This window comes from Onychomys torridus, chromosome 6, assembly GCF_903995425.1.
Source record: "Onychomys torridus chromosome 6, mOncTor1.1, whole genome shotgun sequence".
Taxonomy (NCBI): domain Eukaryota; kingdom Metazoa; phylum Chordata; class Mammalia; order Rodentia; family Cricetidae; genus Onychomys; species Onychomys torridus.
In genome coordinates, this window is record NC_050448.1 from 74578826 (window position 1) to 74602876 (window position 24051).

General features: G+C 41.2%; 1 protein-coding gene across 1 annotated transcript in view; it reads left to right on the plus strand.

Annotated features, from left to right (window-relative positions):
* The window catches only part of Spag17 (sperm associated antigen 17), a 235607-nt gene that overhangs the window by 111301 nt on the left and 100255 nt on the right, over window positions 1-24051 (plus strand). The window contains exons 7-12 of the mRNA XM_036191366.1: window positions 2976-3157; window positions 8447-8608; window positions 10461-10533; window positions 10739-10851; window positions 23617-23754; window positions 23842-23955. Of these exons, the coding sequence (XP_036047259.1) occupies window positions 2976-3157; window positions 8447-8608; window positions 10461-10533; window positions 10739-10851; window positions 23617-23754; window positions 23842-23955 (782 nt within the window). The remainder of the gene's footprint in view (window positions 1-2975; window positions 3158-8446; window positions 8609-10460; window positions 10534-10738; window positions 10852-23616; window positions 23755-23841; window positions 23956-24051) is intronic.

Consider the following 24051-nt stretch of genomic DNA (forward strand, 5'->3'; position numbering starts at 1 on the left):
CCCTGAGGAGATAACTGTCCTTGATGGTAAAATGTGTTTCTTGGATATAAAAGAAAGATGGCTCCCATTTTCCAATTCAAACTGATAATCCATGCCTTTTTATTAGGAAATTGAGATCATTAATGAGAGTTATCAGTGGACACTATTATTATTTTGTTGTTAAGGTACCCCCTCCCATTTTCATTTACTGTTGTGGGATTACTCTTTGAGTCTTCTTAGGTGTTAACCTCTTCAGACTAAAGTGTTCTTTCTAGTGCCTTCTGTAACACTGGGTTGGTACATAGAAGTTGCTTAAATTTACTTTGATTGTGGAATGTTTTTCTTTCTCTGGCAATTGTGATTGATAGTTTTGCTGGGTATAGTAGTCTGGGCTGGCATCAGTGGTCTATCAGAGTTGGTTGAACACCTTTCCAGGCCCTTCTGGCTTTCAAGTCTCTAATGAAAAATCATGTTATTCTAATGGATCTGCCTTTATATGTTACCTAGTCTTTTTCCCTTGCAGCTTTCTTTGATCTGTACATTTAGTGTTTTTGAGGTTTTTTGTTTGGTTTGGTTTGGGTTTTTTGGTTTTTGTTTTTTGTTTGTTTGTTTTTGTTTTTTGTTTTTTGTTTTGTTTTGTTTTGTTGTTTTTTTGAGACAGGGTTTCTCTGTGTAGCTCTGCGCCTTTCCTGGAACTCACTTGGTAGCCCAGGCTGGCCTCGAACTCACAGAGATCTGCCTGGCTCTGCCTCCCGAGTGCTGGGATTAAAGGCGTGCGCCACCACTGCCCAGCACATTTAGTGTTTTGATTAGTATGTGTCATGGGGAACACCTGTCCCTTGGTGTTCTCTACGCTTCTTGTACCTAAGTAAGCATCTCCTTCTTTAGACTGGAGAAATGTTCTTTTATAATTAAAAAAAAATATTTTCTGTGCCTTTTACCTAGGTTTTTTTATACTTCTTAATAACCTTATTATTCATAGATTTTTTTCATAGTGTCCCAGGTTTTTTGATGTTTTGTGGCTGGATTCCTTTAGATTTAACATTTTTTTGACTGAGGTATCCACTTCTGTACCTTTTCTTCAACATCTGAGATTCTCTCTTCCATGTCTTACAATCTGTTGGTGAGGCTTACCTCTGAGGTTTTTGTTTAACATCCTAAATTTTTCACTTCTGATATTATTTCAGTTTGGGTTTTATTTTTCAGTGACTCTATTTCTTTATTAAATCCACTGTCATGTCCTTAATTGTTTTCACTATTTCATTCAACTGCTTGTTTATGTTTTCACAGACTTCATTAAGGGATTTATTCATATCCTCTTTAAGATTCTTGAATGTATTCATAATAGCTATTTTGAAGTCCTCTTATTTCATTTCTCAGGGCCTCCTTCACAGGGTTGCTGGCTTCTGGTGAAAGCATATTGTCTTGGCTGTTCACATTTGTGTTTTTGCACTGGGATCTAGGCATCTGGAGTTATGATGTTCTTGGTGTCAATATCTGGTCTCATCTTTCTTGGCTGGGTGTTCCATTCTTTGGTTTCTATTGCCTTCTCTGGATCCTAGACAAGTGTGGTGGCTGGGGGAGGGGGTTCCCTGTAGAGAGTGTTTCTGTGGTCAGTGAGTGGTGAAAGTGCATGAATATGTGCTAACTGGAGGGCTAAGAGGGATATAGGCAAAGTGCCAGGGCAACAGGGTCTGTACCGAGAGGCAGCATCCCCATGGAAAGGAGATGGGGTGGGAATAGAGGCTCCTGCAAACAGGCTGCACTAGGACAAAGAATGAGCTTGGAGAGACATGCACGAAAGAGTAGGCAGAGCCTGGGTCAACACTGAGAGGTGGAGTTCCCAGGGAATTTGACAGGGTAGGAAGAAGGGCTCCTGAAAGCAGGCTGCTACAGTACTGAGAATGAGTCTGGAGAGATTATAAGCAAGGAAAGGAAAAAAAAATGAAAATCACCTCCTGAGTCCTAGCGCCATGTGGCCACTGAGGAAGTAAGTCTTACTTATTTCCATTTTATCAAAAAGGACTTTTGGACTAGAGGCAACTACTAAGTCAGAAACTTGATATTCAAACTTAGACTACTGACTATATCAAAACATACATATATTAAAATAATTCATTATTGAAACTGTCAAGAAAATGCTGCATAAGAATCAAATATAGTATCTATAAGATAGTTTGTGTACTAATAAATCAATATACAAATATATTCTATGATACAAGCATACTGGCTGATATGTATAATCCCAGAACTTGAGAGGCTGAGACAGGAGGATTGACCATGCATGAGTCTGAGGCCATTTCAGGCTCCATAATAAGTTGCAGGCCAACCTAGGCTAGAGTGAAACTCTGTCTCAAAAAAAATATACAATAAAATAATATTAGGCTTTACCATAGAATGATGACATCATAGTAGTAGACCCAACTCTTTAGTTATAGATATAAAAAACATAAATACTTCAGGTAAGTTTTCAAATCTAACTTTATGGAAATCCACTATCCCTTGACAGTCAGGGAACAAATACCCAGAAAAGATGTAACTGCTGTAACATGACTGAAAGCTAGCTAAAGCATAAATCACTCTCATCCCGTCTGGCTGTAGGCCTGAGGGAAGTGGATCTACTTCAGTTTTTTAATGTGTTATGCAGCAAGTACCAATTCAGTGAAAGCATGATATGAAGGGAAGACTTCTATGCAAGTACAATAGCAGACAATGAGTACCTTGAGCATCCTCAGCTCTTAAGATGTGTGACCTTATCACACCCGCTCTGGGCCTCCACTGTGAGATGAAGGGGAGTGATGAGCTCACAGAGCAATCTCTTTTGATTTTATAGTTGTGTCTTCCCACTTCAAAAACTTCTCAAAGTTATGTGTCTGTATTTGTACTCCGCTAATACTTTACAGACATCTCATCAGGCATATGACTCACAACATCAAGATAAAGTGGGGAGAAATTCAATACCTTCATTTCATAGGAAAACATTTTGCTATTATTAGATATACAAGCTGAAAACTTGAAGAGAGAAAATACCATTAAGGAACTTGAAGTTTTCTGGAAGTACTTGGAACCAATCCTGAATAATGAGAAGCCTGAAACAAACCTCTTTGATGTCGCTCGACTCCATTATATGGTCGACGTAGCACATTTTCCTTCTGACTGGGCAGACAATGAGATGATGGTGAGTACACGGGTCAGTTAGAGTGTGTGGTGGTCCATTCTGTCACTCATTCCACAACTCTTCCTAAGCACTGGCAGCAATGCTCTCTGTTGGTCTTTCTCATCTTTGGCACAATGATGGTGACAAAGGGCCATTGCTGGATATAACCTGATTCTGTATCTTTTAGTCCATGGATTGATGATAATAAGATGTAGTGGATGGTGAATCTTTTATTTAATGACACTTGGCTCTGGTTCATGCTTCAGTAATGATCTAAGTAATAACAAAAATATGAACATGTATTAGTATAATGATGGTAAATGTTATGTTTTATTGTATTACATGTTAATCCCTCACAAGGTATACATTTCACCATCAAGAGCTGAACTGACAGCAGAGCCTGTGGATAAACTACTATCACTGAGGGTTCTTCTGCAAGGATGGGGCAAAGCTGGATGGAGAGGGGATGCTCGTAAAGAGACTGTGTAGGGCTAAAGAGAGGAGAGGGGAGAAAAGAGGGGAGGGGAGAGGAGGAGAGGAGGACTGAGGAGAGAAATGATGAAAGGAGAAAGAGGAAAGAGGGATGGAAGGGAATAAAGGAAAGGAAAAGGGCCACAGGAAAGGCCAACTGAGAGGACCGAGGCAGCTGCTTCTGAGCCAAGGGGCAGTCATGCAATGAAACCCCAATCCCCTCGGCTTGAGCTAATGGCACTCAGGAAAAGAAGTGCAAGCATTGAGAGGAGAGACCGCTACAGAAAACCCCAAACGAAGTGCAGAGTTGTCAAACCCAGTTATGAATGGTGCGTCTCCAAAGCACTTCGGCACCCAAGGCTCAGGGAACATCATGGAAGTAGGGGTTGTAAGAGCCACAGGATCAGGGAGTTTCCTGCAAGATTATTTCTCCTAGCAATATCAAAAGCTACAGACATGAAGTCCCACCAACATGACTGCCTAAACGGGAACTGAGCAAGGCCAACACCAATGAACATACCAAAGTGGACAAGGAAAAGCCTGTGAGGTCTGTACCCTACACAACAAACTATAGGCCACTGAGGAATTCTGGGATTAGGAGAAGTGGCCTTTCCAGGGAAGAGCACAGTGATTGTTTGGTGCCAAATGGTCAACTCTGAAAACATACGTACAAGTAACATTACATGTACTGAACAAATTTTATCTAGGATTATATATGTATATACAAATATGTATATGCATGCAATTAATCATTGATGATAAAAGAGGCCATGAATTTGGAGAATAGAGTTCAGAGGGAGGAAAGAGAAGCAAAAAATGTTTTAATTAACTATAATCTCAAAAAATAAAGGAGAAAGTATAGTCGAACTGTTAAGGGTAGCAAGGATTCAAATAGCAAGGACTTGAATAAAATAGTTCCATTGTAAAGAAAAAAAATCTTTCAGCATGAAGCATTAAACACCAAGAAGGAATATGAGCCTTTGCTGTGAGTGGCTATGAAGCTGTATGCAGGCTGGCTGCAGGCACAGCTGTTGTTAGCAAAACTGCCTACTCCATATCTTCCTCTGTTCGACTGTCCTCAGACATCCTGCTTTGCCTTTTTCCTACTGTCTACACTGGACTCAGAAAAGGATCTGTTTCCATCTGACCTTTACTGAAACTTTTTAAATTGGGTCAGCACAATTACCTCCTCCAGAGATATTGGTATTTGCAAAGATGGAGTGCTAGGAAAGTTCCATCCTATTTTGTTGAGATAATATCTAGGGAAAAGATTTTTCCCTGGAATTCCAAATCCCCACACCAATATCAACTTTCTACTCTTTTTGGTAGATGGGCTTGTGGTAATATTGTATTCCCCAATATATTGTGCACCCTAATAAACTTATCTGGGGGCAGAGAATAGAACAGCCACTAGACAGACATAGAGGCCAGAAAATAGCAGCACACACGCCTTTAATCCTATCACTTGGGAAGCAAAGATCCATCTGGATCTCTGTGAGTTCAAGGCTATACTGGAAATAGCCATGCATGGTGACACACACCTTTAATCCCAGGAAATGATGGCAGGAAGCTGAAAGGTATATAAGGCATGAGGACCAAGAACTAGAGGCTTTGAAGCTTTGAGACATTTTAGCAGCAGTTCAACTGAGATCTATTTGGGTGAGGACTCAGAGGCTTCCAGTCTAAGGAAACAGAATCAATTGAGGAGTTGGCAAGGTGAGGTTAGTGGTGGCTTGTTCTGCTTCCCTGGTCTTTCAGAATTTACCCCAATAGCTGGCACTGAGGGTTTTTTTTTTTTATTATTTAATAAAACCTTTTAAGATTCATGTTACATGGGCTTTTCCCCCAGTGTGCACATATCCACACATTTACAACCTAGAAGACCATTTTCCCTATCATTTGGACCAGGGTATGGCTGCATACCCCTCTAATAGGGGGTCTGGGGCGATGGATCAGTCCCTAAAGCCCTTATTGCATAAGCATGAGGATACAAGTTTGGATCTCTAGCACCCACATAAAAACTGGAAATGTCAGCATATACCTGCAGGCCTAGTGCTGGAGGGTCAGAGATAAGCTGAACCCTAAAGTTCACTGGCCAGCCAGACTAGCCAATCAGTGAGCTCCGGCGAGAGACACCCCCCCCCATCTCAAAAAACAAGGTGAAAAGCACTTGAGGAAGACACCCAATTTCAACCTCTAGCCTCCCAACATGTGTATGTGTACATGTGAACCAGTATGCAAACATGCATGTGTGCACATGTGCATGAGCTCACACGGGTACATACACACATGGAAGAGGGGGAGCACTTGCATGTATTTTTGTTCAGGATGACATAGGAAATCCCACCATGCAATTTCTGAAGCACAGTTCAGAAAGGAGTATGCTAAGACATCCTCAAACCAAGTGCCTGTTGTAGCTTCACAAGTGAGTGTGCTTTCCCACGGGTCTTCTTTAACTCCAGAAACATGATGGCAAAAGATGAAAGGTCCTATGCACCAAATAGAGGATATGCCTTTGCATCGTCGGGTAAGCACCAACGCTGTGGTCACAACTTCAGAAGACTCAGCACCACCCACAGCATACTGCTTCTTACCCCCATATCCACAGCTCTCTCTGTTCATTAAAAGACATAGATCATTCCGTTTTGATTATTTTTTAAGTTATTTATTTTGTAAATAAAATGTAGCAAGGCTCTTATACAGTGGTAAGAGTTTGGGTCACATGCATTTTTTGGTAAAGTCACTGAATTGAGGTTATTACTTGGGTCTGTGGGACTCACCTTGAGAGTAATGGAAGTGTGTTAACTTGATTGCTACATGTCTGTGAGCAGCAGAGGGACAGGAAAGGTTTTTGTGGGAATGTCTCTAAACCAGGATCAACCTGAGATGAAACTCCAGGTGGCAATTGGTGGTGGCTAAGGGTAAGAACACTGCTCCAATATGGCTTCTGGTGAGTGGCTCTGATATACACGTGCTCTTTGGGAGCTCTGGTTACTCAGCCAGGGGATCTTCATAGCACTTCAGAGCATGGCATGGAAAGATGCCAGCTTGATGGTACAAATCCATTCCACTTTAAAGAAAGGAGCTGTGGCTATACTTTATATTTTAGCAAATACAGAGTGAACTTTAACATGATAATTTAACTTCAGAAAAACTATTTTATGTTGAAAAAATATTACTTTAAATACTAGTTACAGTAGAACATTCCTAAGTTAGTGTTTAGTGTGTCCAAATGGGCCTGGAAAACATTCAGTTCTTCCATAGGCTGTGTTGCTCAGGTGTTACCTCTGATCATTTATCAGTCTTGTTGAGCATCTTCTTCATGCCAGGGCTTTGGTTGGTACCCAAAGGCAGTAACCACAGTTTAGGCATGTCTATGAGTGAAAGATCCATAACTGTAGATGATGGGGAAGGAATACCTCAAAAATGATTCAGCAATAAAACTGAATTCCAGGAGAAAGGGCTATTAGGTTTAATATTGAAGGTCATAGTCCATTTTAAACTCAGGATCACTTAATAAGTGAAAAAGTGATAAGGCTGCTTCATAGAAACAGGCTAGGTCCATGATGGTGCACTCTTATCTGTGAGTTCTTAATGACCTCATATCTGCTTTAGGAGCCAGCAGAGAATGAGTCTTTTCTCCTCCTAGCGTGAGGGAAAGCGTTTGCATCCTTTGGCTCAAACAAGCAGGCTGTGCTCATGCTAAACTAAGGCAATGACAGCTTTACCCCAAGTAAATGCCAATCAAGATGAGCTAAGAGTTCATGTAAGACATCTGAAACATCTCAAGACAAACCCTGCTTGCTGAAACAATTTGCCAGACTTTAGCATATCATTTACTGATAAATTTTAAAATGAATTACATAGGCCGTGCTAATGGATCATTGCGCAGAAATGTTACTGTATTTCCTTTGGTAGTAAAAATGAAAACTGTCTTTCTGTGCCAGCATGTGGATGGGCACAGGATGCCTGGTTGAAGTTTAACTGAAAACTCATCATTCCTGGTGGGAGTATGGGAAAGAACAGTCAGGTGTGCTATGGTAGACAGAGCCAAGGTTTCCCTGAATGTCTGCCAGTCTATGAGTCACTGGCCCCACAGAGGATTTCCATTCTACTTTACCTCTTCAACTCAGATGTAGGAGTGGCCCACTTAATGCTTCTCTGCTTTCAAACAGACAGACGCAGCCATCCTAGAATTTTCCTATTCCAGGAAATGAAAGCTTAAGTAACAACCATAGCAGATCTATAATTGGCTTGCCAGCTCATAAAAACTGTGGATACTGTAGACGAAGTAATTTGGATTTCTTTGAGCTTCTTGATAACAGGACTGCAGGTGAAAGCCAGCTCAGTGAAAAGAAAGAAAGGAGGAAAAGAGAAACTTGATCACACACTGACTGTATCATACTCAGATGGTACACAGAGCTGAGTGAGGGAATCCCCCTATGCTCATTTCAGTGCTTACATAGGAAGGCAAGCAGCTGCTTGTCTGCTTGTCTTCAGCCAAGGTGTCAAAATCATCTAGCATGCTTTAGGATCTGAAACACTGAGCATATGGAGCACACTACAGAAACAAGTGAATAGGTTGATTTCTCTGCACTGAAACATTAGCCAGCCTCTTACAGTATAGGGCAGCATTAAAACCTCTATGGTGAATAAAAAGGGCTTGAAGAGTTTATGCTTGAAGACTCCATCAGCAATGCTAAAATCCAATATTTTGGGATTCAGGGACTTGATTTCCTATAAAAAGGGAGATAGGCTTTTCTGGAAAGTTACAAACTTTCTATCTGTTCTAAGAGTATGAAACCATTGATGGACTGTCAATGACTCTCTCACTGCTAGCTCGAGTTGGGCACCGAGATTTTTGAAAACATTGCCTGTTTGATGTACGACAGCCTGGACTGGAAGAGGCAGCACCAGCACTATTTGGAAAACATGCAGCTCATCAATGTCCCACAAGTGGTTAGCGAGAAATCCGTGTTAGACACAATGCCAATTCAAGAGGTAGGCATGGGTATCTGCAGTAGGCCCCAGGAGGGAGTTGAGGGACCTGATTTTCGTATTCAAAAAGCATATGAAAAAAAAGTTATAGTAAAGACCTGTGTTGGTGTACTATTGCTTCTTGTATTGAGGTGTGAAGGTAGGAACAAGGAAACATCCCCTAGTCAAAGCATCGAAAGCCTTGTGTTGAGATCTTTATGAAGCTCCTTGTACTAACTAGTTTTATGTCAACTTGACATAGGCTAGAATCATCTGAAAGGTCCAGCTATAGGCAAGCCTGTAGAGCACTTTCTTAATTAGTGATTTATGGAGAGTTCCCAGCCCATTGAAGGTATTTCCATCCCTGGGCTGGTAATTCTGGGTTCTATAAGAAAGCAGGCTGAGCAAGCCAGTAACCAGCACCCCCTCCATGCCCTTTGCATCAGCTCCTGCCTCTAGGTTCCTTCTCTGTTTGAGTTCCTGTCCTGACTTCCTTCAGCGATGAAGAATGATGTGGAAGTTTGAGCTAAATAAACCCTTTCCTCCCCAACTTGCTTTTGCTCATGGTGCTTCATCACAGCAATAGAAACCCTGACTAAGAGACTCCTCAATTACTTGACACCTGGGAAAGCACAAAAGGAACCAGCTATCAGCTCAGGGTACAATGGCTAGCATGTGGAGCAAGAGGGAAATTGACAAAATAACCCCAGTGTTTGCACTCAGCAAAATCCTGGTCACATAGCAGGACTCATTTCCTGCCATCTTTCCTGAAGTGGACTTTTGAAGAGGAATGCAATGTCAGCAGTTCCAACATGGTCTGGGAAGGATAAGAGCAGTAGATATGATAAAAATGATAACTGCCTTAGCTGGGGTTTCTATTGCTGTTATAAAACACTGTGATCAAAAACAGCTTATGGGAGATGTGTTTGTTTCCTCTTAGAACTCTCAGGTCACACTCTCTCAATGAGAAAGCCAGGACAGGAACTCAAGGCAGGAACTGAAGCAGAGGCTGTAGAGGAGTACTGCTCACTGAACCTTTGGAGATACCCAGGGCCTTTGGACCCTAGATGTGACATGTTTAACCTTTGGCATTGATAAATTCTGGCTTTGCTTTAACTTAGTTGTGGCTGAGCCTGAACAAAAAAGTATTTAACTGGTTTTTGACTTTATAGGACCCCAAATTCAAGAGTCACTGGACTTTTGAAGAGACTAAACTTTCAAAGTCTTGGAATTTTTAAAGACCTTGGAACTTTTGAAAGTGTGAATGTTTTGTATTGTGATATTGATGTTAGTATGAGATCTGTGGGGCATTTTCTTGACTGATGACTGTTGCTTACTTAAGGGCCTGGCCCACTTTGGGCTATGCCATTCCTGGGTGGTCCTGAGGCATATAAAATAGCAAACTGAGCAAGCCAATAAGCAGTGTTCCTCCATGACATCTGCTTCAGTTCCTGCCCTGACTTCTCTCAGTGTTGGACTGTGTGACCAGAGAGTGCAAGTTTCTTTTGGTCATGGTGCTTTATCATTACAACAGAAACCCTAAGACAGCCCCCCCTCAGAGTTAGAGAACAGAAGGTTTGAGAGAGGGGGACCAGGGTTAGACATATGGTGAGAGCTGAGCATGAATTGCCTGGTGGGAAATCTGTTGGGAATCAGTGCACAATAGTGTCCTGAAGAACAGGGGACAAGATGCACCAAGATAAGGATGCTTAAAACAAACAAACAAAAAAAGTACCATGATGGAAACCAAGACCAGGGGGATGTTCTGTGTCTGCTCAGGTTTTTCACATCCTCATTTCTTAGGATCCTGAGGGTGGATCTGTAATATAAAAATAAGTTTGATGAAAGCACTTCTTTTCATTTTTTTTTTTCTCAGCCTTCACCTCCAACTGCTCCAGCCCCTGGAAAGAAGAAAGCACAATATGAAGAGCCACATGCTCCCCCCTCAGGCATGTATGAAATCAGATGCTGAGGCACCACCTCCTTCTGGCTTAAGCGCTGCCCTCCCTCCCTTCCATACTGCTGTCAGCAGCCCCTCCCCTACAGTCTTGACATCGATTAGCACCTGGCCACAGTTTGGATTTATGCATAGGATTTCAGGAAGAGATAGAGAATTCATCTTAACTAGGCAATGTCATTTTCTGCATTTTACAGCGGCTTTTATCATCACCACTGAGGTAGATATGCGATATTACAATGACTTGCTGAATCCAATTCCAGAGGAGTTTATTTCTGTGCCCCTGATACTGCACTGCATGCTGGAACAGGTGGGTAGATGTTGGAGCTTCCTCCAACCCCTGACAGCAACCTTGACTAAATTATCTTTCTTCATCTCCAAATCTTAATATAATTTGATTATTTTACTCAGAATACCTGGATGAATTCCCACTTATTAAATCACAATATTTCAGATAAAACGAAAATTTTATCATCAACTTTGGGCCTCTCTCTTGCTGTACTCTGTCATTCATTTAATATATCCCAAAGCTTGGGTAGAATATATACTTAAAACTGTCTTTATGTAGGTGTTCTGACTAATTTTTGTCAGCTTGGCATGCACTAGAGTCACCTGGGAAGAGGGATCCTAAATTAAGAAGCTGCCTCCATCAAATTGACGGTGGGCATGTTGAGCATAACTAATGTGGGAGGGACTGGCCCACTGTGGGCAGTGCCCACCCTGTGCAGGCTGGGGAAGCCACACAAGCCAGTCAGCTTCCGTATCTACTTCAGTTCCTGCCTCCGGGTTCCTGTTGTGAGTTCCTGCCTTCGCTTCCCTCCTTGGTATACTGTTGCCTGAACACCAAAGGAACCCTCTCCAAGTGGTTTTTGGTCAGTGTTTCACTACAGCAACAGAAAGTAAAGTTAGACAGTAGAGTTATTTTAATGAAAGAGGAAAAGAGCCTAGACAGGGGGCTAACCTGATGAATGGCTTTTAACCTTTAAGTGTTTATTTTTAGTGGGGGGGGGGGGGGAGTGTGGGGGGTGTGTGAATACCTTCATGTATAGATGTACACCACACATATGCAGGACCAGTGGAAGCCAGAAGAGAGAGTTCTGTCCTTTGGGACTGCCGTTACAGGGGCTGATAGCTGCCTGATAGCTGTCTTCTGCGCGAGCAGTAAGCATGCTGCACTGTTGAGCCATCTCTCCGGGGCTGTCTTTAAAACCTTTGTCCTTTTAGATTTAATCAGGGTGGTTTGTTTCCTACATTTGAAGCCAGTTCTAATTGTTAGTACTTTACACATAAATGTATTGGTGGAAGTATTAAGGCCACTCCACATAGTTAAAAGGGAGGTTTATTTTGTGGGGTAACTCACAAGTGAAGGGATAGGTTACAGGGTGTGGGAAAGGTGTAGCGCAGTCCAGCCATGTTCTCTGGAGAACTCTGCTCGGTCTACCTCCAGCGTCCAGGATCCAGGAACCAAGAGAGCTGAAACATCCTGATCTCAGATCTTAAGGGTTCCTGTCTCTGCCCGCCTTGTAGGTGTGACAGTCACCAAGGCCTCAATGTGGGTAGTACTTCCAGGTCAAAGCTGGAACAGCTACCCACTACATAAATGTTTGGTTTCCCAGTAGGGGGTCAGGTGCTGTATGGTAGTCACTTAAATGCACGACGACTGGCAGTGGCGCAGTGAGGGCTGAGTATAAACCACCTGGTGGAAAAGCTGGTGTAGAAAAGGACATGTAATGTCCTTTCTCAGAGAGACAGCTGCCAGCAGGCTGAAGTGTTAGGACACAACCAAGCCATGGGGATGCTCAGTGTTCCCAGGGACACTACATAAACAGTACAGCGCCCGCTGACAGTCACACTCCTGAGTCTGGCGTTATTATCAATGTCATCTCTGTAGGTTACTTGATCATGGTCCTAACACCACAGCTGTCATCTTCGTCTTTTCAAAAAAAAAGTCTTATTTTGTTGACCAATTCCTTTTTACTTATTTTGTGATTTCTCCATTTGTTTCCGATGGTTTGTATTTCCTTTTCAGTAAAATCTTACTTCCTTTATTTACTCTCTTTTATTTGGGGCTTATATTTCCCTTGTATTTCTTAGGCTGCATCAGAAGTTTTTAGCATATTCAATTCTAAACATGGCACAGACTTATTTTACACATGATTTCATGAAGATTTATTACACGGTTGACCAGTAAACATGGTCTTCAAGTGAGCAAGATAAAATTTTCTGACCTGATGTACATGGTCATTTCTTTCAAGTATTTGAATAGAAGCACACACATATTCTTGTTCTCTTCTCTTCTCTTTTCTTCTCTCTCTCTCTCTCTCTCTCTCTCTCTCTCTCTCACACACTCACACACACACACACACACACACACACACACACACACATACATCACTAACAGACAACAGACAAAACAATGCCATGAAACAAAATATTTTATTTCCTCATTTTACAGATATGAAAACTGATGCTTAAAAGGGCTGAGTAGCTTGTTCACACAGTTAATAGTGGGAAAGGGTTTTGCTCTGTGGAGAAGCATTTTCTTCTTCCTTTTAAAATTAGTGCTAATGAGTGATTAGTGCTGGTGTGGGTACAGAAAAAAACATTTCTAAAGGCTATGAAAGATCTCTTCTTATAACTGATGACCCCAGCATGTGTCAAAGGGAAAGACGGATTTGTGTGGGGAGTCGGGAGGAGATGGGAGAAGAAGGACAAGTCAGGGGTAAAGGGGGAATATGTGATCGGGTCTCAGCATATGAATGTGTAGAAAACGCCACAGTGAAACCTGTTTGTTTGTCCCATGAAAAGTGTCTTCACCCCTTCCAAAGTGTTCCATCACTTCTCTCACTGCTGCCAACAAATACTTGACAAGAAGCAACTTAAGGGTGGGTGACAGCTTGAGTCCATCAAGGCCAGGAAGGCAAGGTGGCAGGATCCAGAGGCTGCTGGTCACATATCTATAGTCAGGAAACAGAGAGTGAACAGGAGGTGGGGCTGGCTGCACTTGGGAACCCACTTCCAACAAAGCTCCCTCTTCCTGAGGTCTCCACAGCCTTCCCAAAGAGCACCACTCCCTAGGGGCCAAGCTTTCAAACCACAACAAAGGGCATCACCCTGTTGACTTCCCACGGGACTCCACCTCTTAAAGGTCCCAGCACCTCCAAACTGCAACCCGAGAACCAAGCCGCTAACACATGACCCTAGGAGAGTACACCCAAGCCGCAATAGCGCTGAGTATGACAGTAGCTTATTTGTTGGTGTGATATAAAGAGGTTATAAACTGTCTTCCAACCACAATTGTCTAAGTAAAATCAAAAGTCCTTAGATTCCTTAGAGGTCTTGGAAGTGTGTTTCTGAGCTGTTTGTGTCATTTCCTCCTGCCCCTCCCCACACAGATGCACAGATGTACATGCACACATATGTGCACACTCACGTACAGCCACATTTCTCATTCACTTGAGTCTTCTATTTTTTCTCAACTATATTATTCAGTTTTACTTACGTTATTCAGCTCTACTTTGGTCTTCTACTCCACTTCTTTGCAACACATCCCCTGTGAACTCATCTCCAGTGCAAACGGCTTTCTCCGCTTTCTCGGGTTGGCCTTCTCTACCGCCTCCTTTTCAAAGTTCTATGACATACAGGCAGCTCTGTTCTTATCAATTGCTGTCCTTTTTCAAACATTTGGGCATCATGGAGTCTTAGCCATTGTGCGTGCTCACCAATACCCGACTGTGCCGGCTAGTTTTATGTCAACTTAACACAATCCAGAGTCATCGGAGAGGAGGGACCATCAGTTGAGAAGATGCCTGCACAGGCTGTAGGCAAGCTTGTATGACATTCCCACTCCCATCCACCAAGGGCAGGCATCCATGGATATCCACCAACCATGCTATATCACATTGCAGTGAGTCTAGGCACATCCTCTCCTATTAAGCCTGGACGAGGCAACCTGGTAGGAGGAAAAGGTCCCCAAAGCAGGTAACAGTCAGAGACAGCCCCTGTTCTCACTGTTAGCAGTTCCATAAGACCAAGCTACACAAGTGCAACATGTGCAGAGGTCAGTCCCATGCGGTCCCCCTGGTTGTTAGTTCAGTCTCTGTGAGCCCCTGCGAGCCCAGGTTAGTTGATTCTGTAGGTTTTCTTGTGTGGTCCTTGGCCCCTCTGGCTCCCATAATCCTTCCTCCCCCTCTTCCACAGGCTTCCCTAGCTCTGCCTGATGTTTGGCTGTGGGTCCCTGCATCTGTTTCCATCAGTTTCTGGGTGAAGCCTCTCTGAAGACAGCTGAGCAGGCACCAATATCATTAGGAGTCATTTCTTTCTTTTTTTTTTTTTTTTTCCAATCATGTTTGGTTCTATCCTAAGTCTTTGGACTATCCTGCCTCTGGGTTCTGGCCCTCTAGGTAGTGCCAGGGGTAGGCTCCCTTTCATGGTAGGGGACTCAGACTGGACCAGTCATTGGTTGGCCACTTCTACAGTTTCTGTGCCACCTTTACCCCTGCACATCTTGTCTTGTAGTCAGGACAAATTGTAAGTCAAAAGTTTCGTGGCTGGGTTGGGGTCTCAATCCCTCCACTGGAAGTCTTGCCTGGTTACAGGAGATGGCTGGTTCAGGCTCCATATCCTCCATTGCTAGGAGTCTTAGCTAGGATCACCCTTACAGGTTGCTGGGAGTCATTATTACACTAGGTTTCTAGCTCATCTGGAGATGCCCCCCGATTCCAGTTGTCTCTCTCCCTCCATCCTCCCCCAACCTTATCCTTCCTGTTCCCATCCCCCAACCCACCTTCCAGACCCCCCATCCACTGGCAATGTCTATTCTGTTTCCCCTTCACAGTGACATTTGTTACCTAGCCTCTCTGGGTCTGTAGAGTATCCTTGACTTTACAATCAATATCCACTTACAAATGAGTACATACCATGTTTGTCTTTCTAGGTCTGGGTTACCTCACTCAGGATGATCTTTTCTAGTTCCATCCATTTGCCAGAAAATTTCATGATGTCATTTTTTAACAGCTGAGTAATACTCCATTGTGTAAATATACCACATTTTCTTTATCCATTCTTTGGTTGAGAGGCATCTAGGTTGTTTCTAGCTATTATGAATAAAGATGCTTTGAATATAGTTAAGCAAGTGTCCCTGTGGTATGGTGGAGTGTCATTTTAGGTATGTGCCCAGAAGTGGTATAGCTGGATCTTGAGGTAGATATCTTAGCCATTCTGTCAGATGTAAGATGGAATCTCAGAGTCACTTTGATTTGCATTTTCCTGATGGCTAAGAATGTTAACATTTCTTTAAATGCTTCTTGACCATTTGAGATTCCTCTCTCACGTATTCTGTTTAGATCTCTACCCCATTTTTAAATTATATTATTTGGTTTGTTGATATACAGTTTCTTGAGTTCTTTACATATTTGGAATATCAGCCTCTGTCAGATATGGGGTTGGTGAAGATCTTTTCCCATTCTATAGGCTGCTGGTTTTCCTTTTGACTATGTCCTTTGCCTTACAGAAGATTTTCAGTTTCATGAGTTTCAATTTATTAATTATTGATCTTAGTACCTGTGCTATAGGTGTTCTGTTCAGGAAGTTGTCTCCTATGCCAATGAGTTCAAGGCTATTCACCACTTTCTCTTTTATCTGGTTCAGTGTGTCTGGTTTCATGTTGAGGTCTTTGATCCATTTGGACTTGAGTTTTGTGCAGGGTGATAGATATGCATCTATTTGAATTCTTCTACATCCTGACATCCAGTTAGACAAGGACTATGTGTTGAAAATGTTTTTTTTTTTTCCACTGTATAATTTTGGCTTCTTTGTAAAAAAAAAAAAAAAAAAAAAAAGTGTCCATATGCAGGTGGATTTACTTCTGGGTCTTCAATTCAGTTCCACTGATCAATCTATCTGTTTTTAATGCCAGTACTATTTGTTTTTTTTTATTACTATAGTCCTATATCAGTAGAGCTTGAAATCAGGGGTGGTGACAGCTCTAGAAGTTCTCTTAATGAACAGGATTGTTTTAGCTATCTTGGGTTTTTTGTTTTTCCATATGAAATTAAATATTGTTCTTTCCAGGTCTGTAAAGAATTGTGTTGGAATTTTGATGAGGATTGCATTGAATCTGTAGATTGCTTTTGTTAAGATGACCATTTTTATTATGTTAATCCTACTGGTCCATGAGCATGGGAGATCTTTCTGTCTTCTGATATCTTTCTTCAAAGATTTGAAGTTCTTGTTGTTTGGTTAGAGTTACACCAAGATATTTTATATTATTTGTGCCTGTTGTAAAGGGTGCTGTTTCTCTGATCTCTTTCTCAGCTCATTTATCATTTGTATATAGAAGGGCTACTGATTTTTTTTTTGTTAGTTAATTTTGTATCCAGCCACTTTGATGAAGGTGTTTATCAGCTGTAGGAGTTTTCTGGTGGAATTTTTGCAATCACTTACATATACTGTTATATCATCTGCAAATAGTGAAAGCTTGACTTCTTCCCTTCCAATTTGTATCCCCTCAATCTTTTTCAGTTGTCTTACTGCTGTAGCTAAAACTTCAAGTACAATGTTGAATACATGTGAAGAGAGTAGACAGCCTTGTTTTGCATGATTTTAGTGGAATTGCTCTAAGTTTATCTCCATTTAATTTGATGTTGGCAATCAGCTTACTATATATTGCCTTTATTATTGTTAGGTATGTCCCTTGTATCTCTCCAAAACCTTTATCATGAAGGGGTGTTGGGTTTTGTAAAAGGCTTTTTCAGAATTTAACGAGACGATCATGTGGGTTTTTTCTTTCAGTTTGTTTATATGATGGATTATATTAATAGATTTTTGTATGTTGAACCATCCCTGAGTCTCTGGAATGAAGCCCACTTGATCATGGTAGATGATCCTTTCAATGTGTTCTTGGATTCGGTTAGTGAATATTTTACTGAATTTATTTGTATCAATATTCATGAGGAAAACTGGTCTGTAATTCTCTTTCTTTGTTGAGTCTTTGTGTGGTTTGAGTATCAAGGTGACTGTGACCTCAGAAAATGAATTTGACGATGTTCCTTCTGCTCTATTTTGTGGAATAATTTGAGGAGTATTGGTATTAGCTCTTCTTTAAAAGTCTAGTAGAATTGTACATTAAAACCATCTGGCCCTGAGCTTTTGTGGAGGGGTTGGGAGACTTTTAACAACTACTTCTATTTCCTTAGAGGTTATAGGTCTATTTAAATTGTTTATCTGATCTTGATGTAATTTTGGTAAGTGGTATCTATCCAGAAAATTATCCATTTCTTTTAGATTTTCCAGTTTTGTGGAGTACATGTTTTTTGAAGCATGACCTAATGATTCTTTGGATTTCCTTGGTGTCTGTTGTTATGTCTCCTTTTTCTTTTCTGATTTTGTTAATTTGGATATTCTCTCTCTGCCTTTTAGTTAGTTTGGATAGGGGTTTGTTGATTTTTCTCAAATAACCAATCCTTTGTTTCACTGATTCTTTCAATTGTTCTCTTTGTTTCTATTTTACTGATTTCAGCTCTGAGTTTGATTATTTCCTTCCTTCTACTCCTCTTGGGTGTATCTGCTTCTTTTTTGTTCTAGAGCTTTCAGGTGTGCTGTTAACTCACTAGTGTGAGGTCTCTATAATTTCTTTTTATGAAAGCATTTAGTGCTGTGAATTTTCCTCTTAGCACCACTTTCATTGTGTCTCATAAGTTTGGGTATGCTGTACTTTCATTTTCATTGAGTTCTAGGAAGTCTTTAATTTCTTTATTTCTTCCTTGAATCAGTGATAATTCATTAGAGTTGTTCAGATTCATGGGTTTGTAGATTTTCTGTTGTTTCTATTGTTACTGAAATCCAGCTTTAATCCATGGTGGTCTGATAAGATACTGGGGGTTATTTTAATTTTCTTGTGTCTGTTAAGACTTGGATTGTGACTGAGTATGTGGTCAATTTTGGAGAACATTCCAAGAAGTGCTGAGAAGAAGATATATTCTTTTGTGTTTGGGTGAAATGTTCTATAGATATGTTAGGTCCATTTGAGTCATAACGTCTGTTAGTTCCATTATTTCTCTGTTTAGTTTCTGTCTGGATGACCTGTCCATTGGTGCGAGAGTGGGCTGTTGGAGTCTCCCACTATTATGTGTGGGGTTCCATATGTGATTTAAGCTTTAGTAATGTTTCTTTTACAAACTTGGGTGCCCTTGCATTTGGGGCATAGATGTTCAGAATTGAGATGTCATCCTGGTGGATTTTTTCTTTAACAAATATAAAATGTCCTTCTGCATCTCTTTTGATTAATTTTAGTTTGAAGTCCATTTTGTTAGATATTAGGATAGCTGTGGGCAGTGGTGGCATACACCTTTAATCTCAGGACTCAGGAGGCAGAGCCAGGCAGATCTCTGTGAGTTCGAGGCCAGCCTGGGCTACAGAGTGAGTTCCAGGAAAGGCACCAAAGCTACCCAGAGAAACTCTGTCTTGAAAAACCAAAAAAAAAGGGAAGGGGGCTGAAGAGATGAATCAATGGTTAAGAGCACTAACTGTGCTTCCAAAGGACCCAGGTTCAATTCCCAGCACCTACATGTCAGCTCACAACTGCCTGCAACTCCTTTTCCAGGGGATCCAACACCCTCACAAAGACATGCTGCAGGCAAAACACCGATGTACATAAAATCCAAATAAACATTTAAAAAGAAAAGGGGGGGGGATAGCTGTACCAGCTTTCTTCTTAGGTCCATTTGATTGGAAAATCTCTTACCAGTCTTTATTCTGAGCTAATGTCTATCTCTGAAGTTGAGGTGCATTTCTTGTATGCAGCAGAAAGATGGATCCTGTTTCCATAACCACCCTGTTAGCCTGTGTCTTTTTATTGGGAAATTGGGTCCATTGATATTGAGAGAGATTAATTACCAATGATTGTTAATTCCTGTTATTTTGTTGTTGTTGTTGTTGGTGGTGGTGGTGGTGGTGGTGGTGGTGGTGGTGGTGGTGTGTGTGTGTGTGTTTTCATTCTTTGGATTTTGTTGGCATGAGATAATCTTTTGTCTCTGTTTTCATGGGTGCAGTTACCCTCCTCAGATTAGAGTTTCCCTACTAGTACCTTCTGTATGGCTGGATTTGTGGCTAGATATTATTTAAATTTGACTTTGTCATGAAATATCTTTTTTTGTCCACCTATGGTGATTGAAATTTTTGCTGGATGTAGTAGTCTGGGATGGCATCTGTGGTCTCATGGAGAAGGACATTTTATATTCATTAAAGAAAAAATCCACCAGGATGACATCTCAGTTCTGAACATCTATGCCTCAAATGCAAGGGCACCCACATTTGTGAAAGAAACATTACTAAAGTCAGGCCCTTCTGGCTTTTAGAATCACTGGTGAGAAGTCGGGTGTAATTCTAATAGGTCTGTCTGCTATGTGAATGTTACTTGGCATTTTTCCCTTGTAGCTTTTAATATTCTTTCTTTTTTTCTGTATGTTTAATGTTTTGATTATTATGTGGCACAGGGACTTGTTTTTTTGATCCACTCTATTTAGTGTTCTGTAAGTTTCTTGTACCTTTATAGGCATATTCTTCTTTAGGTTAGGAAAATTTTCTTCTATGATTTTTTTTAAATAGACCTTCTGGGTTTTTTAGCTGGGATTCTTCTCCTTCTATTCCTATTATTCTTAGGTTTGGGTCTTTTTACACTGTCCCAGGTTTCCTGGATATTTTTTGTTAGAAGTTTTTTAGATTAAACATTTTCTTTGACCGATGAATCTATTCCTTCTATTGTATCTTCAACACAGATTCTCTCTTCATATGTAGTTCCTGTTTGCTTTCCCAGATTTTCCATTTCCAGAATTCCCTCAGTTTATGTTTCCTTTATTGCTTCTATTTTGATTTTCAGGTTTTAAATAGTTTCTTTCACCTGTTTGTTTTTATTGGCTTTCTTGGCATTCTTTAAGGGATTTATTGATTTCCTCTAAATTTTTGCTTATCTTTTCCTCAATTTCTTTAAGGGAGATTTTTATTTCCTTTTTAAGGACCCCTATCTATCATTTTCATAAAATTGTTTTAAGGTCATTTTCTTGTGCTTCAGTTGTATTGGAAAGTTCAGGACTTGCTGTCATAGGATAGCTGGGCTCTGGTGGTGCCAAATTGCCCTGGCCGCTGTTGATTGTATTCTTACTCTGGCATTTAGGCATCAGGGTTTAGGATGATTAGGTCTAGGTCTTGAGTTTTGAGTTTGTCTTTGTTGGGTGTGTGTTGTGTTCCTTGGTATGTTTCCTCTTTGGTCTTCTATTCTTTGTAGCCTGGATTTCTGGTGGCCAGTGTGACCTCTGATCTAGTAGGAAGTTTCTGTCCAAGCTAGGGGCTGGCTTTCTGGAGGTTAGCTTGGCTTTTGGTGCAGTGGGAAGGGTGTGGGTGAGGGGATCATTGTTCTTCTGACTGGTGTGGCCTAAACCTGAGCAGCAGAAATATCCAGGGGTTGGGTACAGAGTTTGGCCTCAAGGCTGGCATGGGAGGCACTGGTGGTGGAATGGATTTGGGGAACAGAATCTAGGGAACGAGCTTTATGACATTTTCTTAATTAGTGATTGATGAGGAAGGCCCAGTCCATTGTGCATAGTTTGGTGGTCCTGAGTTCTATAACAAAACAGACTGAGCAAATCATGATGAACAAGCCAGTTAGCAGCACCTCTCCATAGCCTCTGCATCCACTCCTGCCTCCAGGTCCCTGCCCTGTTTGAGTTCCTGCCCTGACTTCCCTTTGATGATGAACTGTGATGTGGAAGCATAAACTGAATAAACCCTTTCCTCCCCAAGTTTCTTTGGTCTTGGTATTTCATAGCACAAATAGTAAACATAAATAAGACACTGAGCTACTAACTCACTGAGTGGATCCTCAGGAAATCTCTTATAGCTTCAAGTGCTATTTGGAAGGATATTACTTCAGGATTTTCCATGTCTTCAAATTTTCTTTCAACTTTCTTTCCTTTTTCCTTTTTTCAGGGGTGGGGGATGGAGTTCAAGACAGGGTTTCTCTGTGTAGTTTTGGTGGTTGTCCTGGATCTCACTCTGTAGACCAGGCTAGCCTCAAACTCACATATTACTGGGAGTAAAAGCGTGCACCACCACCCTCAGCTTCTTTCAACTTTCTTGAGTGAGGATTTCCAGTTTAATTCTATGCTGTTCCTCTGTTCCATGGGGTCTAGTCTGCTGTTGAAGTTTTGTTTTAGCAAGCACATTTGTAGTTTGTAAGTTCTCTAATTCACTTCACAGTGGCTTATTCTTGTCCTTGGGTCACAGATGTTCTCTCCCTGGCACATACATGGCCACACATGACATAAACATTCCTTTTTTTAAAAGACCTTGTTTTTAATTTTGTGTATGTGTTTGCCACTGGGCAGGTGTGTGCCCACAGGGGTCAGAAGAGGGTATCAGATCCCCTGCAGCAGGTGTTCCAGGCAATTGTGAGCCACCAGGCCTCAGAACTCAGGTCCTCTGGAAGGCCAGGATCTTAACCACTGAGTCATCTCTCCATGCCTATACAAGGTTTCCTTTAAAGTCTTTTTCAGACTCTATCATCTCTGTTACTTCCAGGGTATTTTTTTTTTAAATGTGTGTTGACTCCATTTTCTAGACCGTTAACATTAACAGTTTCCTTTACCTTGGAAGGTTTTAGTGAGTTTATTATGTCAATGCATTTGAAAAAAAGCTTGAGTCTCTAAAATCTCTAAATTTTGAATTCTCATGACTTTATTTACCAGACTCTCCTATTTTATTCAAATGAACTCAAAACAGTGACTATTCCATAAGTACCTACTAGGTTCCAGTTAACAAGAAGGATGGCTGAGGGGCCCCACTTTGCCCCTTGACTGACAGGCTCCCGGTAGATATGTGTGGGATGAATAAAGACCTGAGAGTTGAGGGGGTGAGAAAACCAAATATCAAAGTAACAGATGCCATTTTACAGGACTAGATGTAAGAGTTCAACTTTTCAGAGACAGAGCAGTTTGAATTGTTCCTTTATGATGTCAATGAATCTATGAGATAACTGGAAGATAAGAAATAGCAGCAGTGAGTGTTTGGAGAGACTGGGTGTCTATTAAAGGTAGAGAACCTGGGACTCTTTTCTCTGAGAGCAGTGATCCTCAACAGGCAGTCATTTGACTCCCCTGAAGACACTTTTCAGTGAGTAGAGGAAATGGATTCACAGCAATGGAAAGGATGCCACTAAATACTCTAGTGTGCAGGGAAGTACCCCCCCCAAAAAAAATCCAAATGCTAATCCAAAATGTCACTACTGCCAAAGCTGATCTTTGTAGAGGAGTATGAAATTATATCAGTGATGCTAATACTTAAAGGCTAGAAGGAAGACTGTTTATTAGATGTCTATATTAGTTGTTTAGTTGTATTTCAACTTCTTTTACTTGCTACCCAAGTAAAATTGAACAAGGCCTCTAGCCCTTCTAGACCTTGCTTTGCCACATTAAAATAATTATTATCTATTACTCATCTCATTATTCTTCATTTCTTCATATTTGAAAACAAAACCAAAACCAAACGAACAAAACAAAAAATGACCTGGCCTGAACTCCCTATTCCTCGGTTTAAAACATGTAGAGTTGGATTAAACAATTAAGTCACTCACCTTTCTTTTATTCTCTCTCAAATGGAAAATGATATATATGCCAGCTAGTGGCAGTGAGGCTCATGGGAGTTACTGTGTGTGCAGATGCCACACAGTACCCAGCAGGCAGTAACACATGCTTAAGTATATGTTGAATCCAAAAGTTTTGTGAGCACTATTTCCAGGGCCTTATGAGAAAGAATGAGTACTTTAAAAAAAAAAATCTGTATTGTAACTTTTACTATTGTCAAGTTTACTGCTTCCTACTTCTAGCTGGTATTATCTATTTTAATGTGGGTATTAAAATGATATCCAATGCAGGGATTGCAAGCATTTTCTCCTTTATTTTTGTCATTGGTGACACATTGTTGCCATTGGCGCCGATATGTCAGTGGCCTTGCCTAGTGATGGGAATGCATCATCAGAGAACTGACTTCTAACCCACTCACCCCCAGATGTTTTCCTCAATAGGTCGTAGCAGCTGAGGAAGACCTCATCCCCCCGAGTCTGGTGGAGCCACCCCCCAGAGCAGATGGGTTAGACTACAGAATTGCAGCTCACATCGTGTCCATTCTGCCTTCGCTCTCCCTGTCTGAGAAGGAAAAGAAGGTCAGAACACTAGTGAATCCAAGTTTTTGTGCTTTGAAAACTACTATGCATTCTCTCATTACATTGATATTATTTTAATTTAAATAGAATCTCCATGAGATCTTCCTAACTGAAGGAGAAAGCGAAAGCAAAGCAGCACCCAAAGGCCCTCTCCTACTGAACTACCATGACGCCCATGCCCACAAGAAGTATGCACTGAAGGTAATGACTAGGCCACCACCACCCCCCATGGCTGATGAGAAGAGGTGTGTTTATGATTCATTAGTTCTGGGGATCTTGTTGGATGAGCCTATCAAC